At 51.3% G+C, this 4,357-nt stretch overlaps 1 protein-coding gene across 8 annotated transcripts in view; it reads left to right on the forward strand.

Annotated features, from left to right (window-relative positions):
* Nphp4 (nephrocystin 4) overlaps positions 1-4,357 on the forward strand; it is a 91,858-nt gene that overhangs the window by 37,668 nt on the left and 49,833 nt on the right. For 7 of the 8 annotated variants that reach the window (XM_031379634.1, XM_031379637.1, XM_031379638.1 and 4 more), the window contains one exon: positions 3,696-3,878. The exons of the other annotated variant lie outside the window; for it this stretch is intronic. In XM_031379634.1, coding sequence (XP_031235494.1) covers positions 3,696-3,878 — 183 coding nt within the window. The remainder of the gene's footprint in view (positions 1-3,695; positions 3,879-4,357) is intronic. 8 annotated transcript variants of the gene reach the window in all.

A 4,357-nucleotide genomic window follows, 5' to 3' on the forward strand; every position in this document is an offset into this window, starting at 1 on the left:
CCCTCCTCCTCCTCTTTCTCCCCCTCCTCCTTCTCTTCCTTCCCCTCCTCCCCCTCCTCTTCTACCTTCCCCTCCTCCTCTTCCTTCCCCTCCTCTTCTTCCTCCTCTTCCTCCTCCTCCTCCTCTTCCTTTTCTTTCTTCCTCCTCTGCCTTTTCTTCCTCCTTTCCCTTTTCTTCCTCCTCTTCCTCCTCCTCTCTCCTCTTCTTTAAACATTGGCTCTAGAGATCAAGCTTAGCAAGCATTGTACTGATGGAGTTTTCTCCCAGTGCAGCCCCCCCACCCCCTCTGCTTTTTGGTCTTCTCTGTGATTGGTGTAATGTTGGGAGCATTCAGAGACAACCCACCATGCAGTTTGTCTTTCTAAACTGTGTTCAGCCAGGGGCCTGACGTGGTCTCATGCATCCAGGCTTCTGTCCCTCTGGGCGCGTCCCTGTCTCTGGAAGTGGCCTTAGTGGTACCAAGTGTGAGCAAGTGTGGGTGGCTCCTCCCTACTCTCCCAGACAGAATGCCACTGTCCCAGCAGTAATCAGTAATTGCTCAGCTGTAATCTTACTTAGAGGACGAAAGTGACAAGTTCAGGGTACATCGCTGAGCTGAGCTCCATGTCTGGATTTGTAGAGATGACTTTGTGCAGATGACAGACGGTAGCCGAGCCCAGGGTTTCCTCTGGCCTCAGCCTTGTTCATCCGGCCACTCACTGAGAAGGCGGGAGGATTGATCTACGAAACAGCGGATTGCTTTTCTGACTCTGTGTGCGTTCTTCAGGATGACACACTCAGCTTCTCAGGCTTTGGTGAAGATGTGTGCTGGCAACCCTAAGTTGATCATGCAGTGGTCATGTATGGCATAGTGGTCCAGACAGCAGGAAAGAGTCCTCAGCAAACATCTGAGGAGATAAAACTAAAGGAACAAGAGGACCGTCTCTCTTCGTGATAATCTGAGGATAGCCACCAGGACGGGCGGCGCAAAGCGCCAAGGCTGGAGTCCAAGCATCAGGGTTTGCTTTCACATCTCTAGAAGCCACAGTCAGATCCACTGGCCACAGCAAGGTTCGGCAGGCGTGTTCCTCCTGTTGAGTCTCAGAAGTGATTACTAGCTCACAAATCATCTCTTTTTGGTAAAGTTTCTTAAAGACAAAAGCAAAAGTGGACGTCTGTCTGACTGACAGATACTCCACACAGAAGAGATTTCTATTGATCAAGGACTAAACAGCCACAGAGAACCGTGAAACTGGAAAAGTAGAAGTCAGGATCACCTATTTTGAGAAACAAAGCCAGAAGGTATTGCACCAATCTCAGGGACACTTGGATTTTGTTTTATTTTTGATCCCACCACCATGAGCGGCTGTGTTTATAGAAGCTGCCCAGCCGCTACTGATTTAGGGTGTTTTATTGGTGAGTGCTCTAGCTCCCTGTGTAGTGAGCGTACTTTGAGAGGAGTGGATCCCTCACCGTGCTGACTGAGGCCCTGCAGTTACCCACTGCCTTCTAAAATTTGTTCTGCCCATGAAGGCAGGGGCAGGGTGGAGGCGGGGGCAGGGTGGAGGCGGGGGCAGGGTGGAGGGGGGCAGGGTGGTGCATGAAGCAAGGTAGAAGCAGGCAGATCCCTGTGTGGTGTAGTCTGATGCTGAAGGTTCCCACTTTCTGGATTCTTTGCTTATACTTTGAGTTTTTTTCCCCCGGTGGTCAGGGACCCAAACCCCATTGACACCGACAGGAGTGAGAGTGTGGCAGTACCCAGACCCACCATCTGGCTGTGGGGAAGGCCCAGCATGCCCCGTGTTCCTCACGGTTTGAAGTCGGGGTGCATAGCAAGACAGCAGTCAGAACTGCTGGGTTGGGGTCTTCTCTTATTGATACAGAACACACAGCAGGCAAAATCTCATTGCGGGAACAAGGGCCGGGTCACTTTGTGCTTCAGATTGGTTAACCCTTGAACTTGGTGGAGGTTTGGTTGAGCAGAGACGTTCTTGTGAGTGCGTGGTATCCGCCTGGCACCCTGGTGTACCCATGTCTGGCAGTGACAGTAGCCCGGCCAAGCCTTGTGTCTAGGCTGTCAGGACCTGGGTCAGGGCCAGAGCCCTGCTGCCCTTGCTGACTCTTGCTGAAGTGTGTGCTGTCCTGTGTGCCAGGCCCCTCTTCCAGGCCACCCGGGTTTGTGTCCCCCGCTCCCCGCTCCAAGCTTGTGCTGCTGACTGGGTCTGTGCCTTCAGGGACCCTTGTCTGCACCTGGCCAACCACAGCCTGCTGCCTAGGGCCGTGAGCCATCTCAGCTGGTGTGTGCCTAACCTGTGTGTCCAGCTGGTCAGCTACCCATGAAGAGTACTAGGAGGGGGCAGTACTGTGTTCAGACTCCCTCGCCTCCTACCGCCATGGGGTTGTTGCTTTGGGGCGCATGGTGGCGGAGGCTGCTCGTCCCAGTGAGAAGCAGGCTGGCAGTCCCTCCCCCGCCTTCCAGGCTGGGGTTCTGGGTCAGCGGTTCTACACAGGCCACCTTGTTGTGATCTGACAGTTTCCCATGGACCTTGGGGGTCTTCACCTTCCCAGACAGCTCCAGGATCTGCCAATCAGGGCTTCCATTGAAAGCCATCACCTCTTGGTGGGCCGAGTGGCACTTCCGTACTCTACAAAGACCTGGGACTCAGCTGTAATCTTACTTAGAGGACGAAAGGGACAAGTTCAGGGTACATCCCTGAGCTGAGCTCCATGTCTGGATTTGTAGAGATGACTTTGTGCAGATGGCAGATGGCAGCTGAGCCCAGGGTTTCCTCTGGCCTCAGCCTTGTTCATCCGGCCACTCACTGAGAAGGTGGGAGGATTGATCCACGAAACAGCGGATTGCTTTTCTGACTCTGTGTGCGTTCTTCAGGATGACACACTCAGCTTCTCAGGCTTTGGTGAAGATGTGTGCTGGCAACCCTAAGTTGATCATGCACCTCCACCCTCATATGCATACGTGTACACATACCTATGCGCATGTACACATGTGCATACATATATACACACATATACAGAGATACATCCACGCATATACATATACACACCCATACACATACACATATACACACATGTACATCTCCCTCATGTTTACACACATACATATATACATACACATACAAACATATACATTTATACAGAGATACATGTACATATATACATATACATACTTACACAGGTAAATACATGTACACCTCCCTCACATTTACACACACATATACACACACATATACACACAGAGACACAAGCACACATATACACATGCATATACACACAGAGACATGCATACTCACATACACATATACATGTATTTCTCCCTTACATTTTTATACACATACACATACATACTACACATTCCATTATTTTTCAAAGCTTCGCTTCAGCAACACAGATGCAACTTTAATTTTCCTGATGCATTTGAGAAGTTGGCAAGTATCTGAGGGTTTACAGATATGAGAAAGGTCCCTGAGGAGTGGAGTGTTACAGTGGCCCCTGCTGCCATGAGCCATAGGAAACTAGTGGTGGGTGTCAGGAAAGGCTGTGTCCTCCTGCCTCAGCCCCCTCGGGTGGAACAGGTGGCCCTGGCCCCTTGCTGCTCTGAGCACCTGGAATGGCTGTGTGTGTGACATCACTGGCTTGATGCCCTGTCAGGTGGCTGCTGCACTGTCTCATGTGGCCATGATTTGTTCCCGTTCCAGGCCAGCACGTCTACCTCAGTGTCCAGCTTGGCGTGCATGCACATGGTTCGATGGGCTGTTTGGAACCCAAGTCTGGAAGCGGCCCCAGGAAAGGTGACACTGCCTCTTCAGGGCGGGGTACAGCACAACCCCTCTCGCTGTCTGGTCTATAAGGTGCCTTCAGCTAGCATGAGCTCCGAGGAGGTAAGTACTTCATAGGTGTGGTTCTCACATGCTTGTAGCGAGTTCATTCGTGCGTGCGTGCATGCATTTGTGTGTGTGCGTGTGTGTGTGTGTGTGTGTGTGTGTGTTTGTGTGTTTGTGTATATACATGCACGCATGTGTGTGTATATGTGCTTGTGTGCTTGTGTGCTTGTGTGTGTACATATATGCTTGTGTGTGTGTGTGTGTGTGTGTGTTTGCACGTGTGCGTGCGTATGTATGGGCTTTGTGTGCTTGTGTGCTTGTGTGTGTGATAGGTGGGTGTAGTTACCATGGGAGTGCATGTAGAGGCATCAGTGCGTGTGTGTGTGTGTGTGTGTGTGTGTGTGTGTGTGTGTGTGAGATAGGTGGGTGTAGTTACCATGAGAGTGCATGTAGAGGCATCAGTGTGTGTGTGTGTGTGATAGGTGGGTGTAGTTACCATGGGAGTGCATGTAGAGGCATCAGTGCGTGTGTGTGTG

This window comes from Mastomys coucha, unplaced genomic scaffold (genome assembly GCF_008632895.1).
Source record: "Mastomys coucha isolate ucsf_1 unplaced genomic scaffold, UCSF_Mcou_1 pScaffold18, whole genome shotgun sequence".
Classification (NCBI taxonomy): domain Eukaryota; kingdom Metazoa; phylum Chordata; class Mammalia; order Rodentia; family Muridae; genus Mastomys; species Mastomys coucha.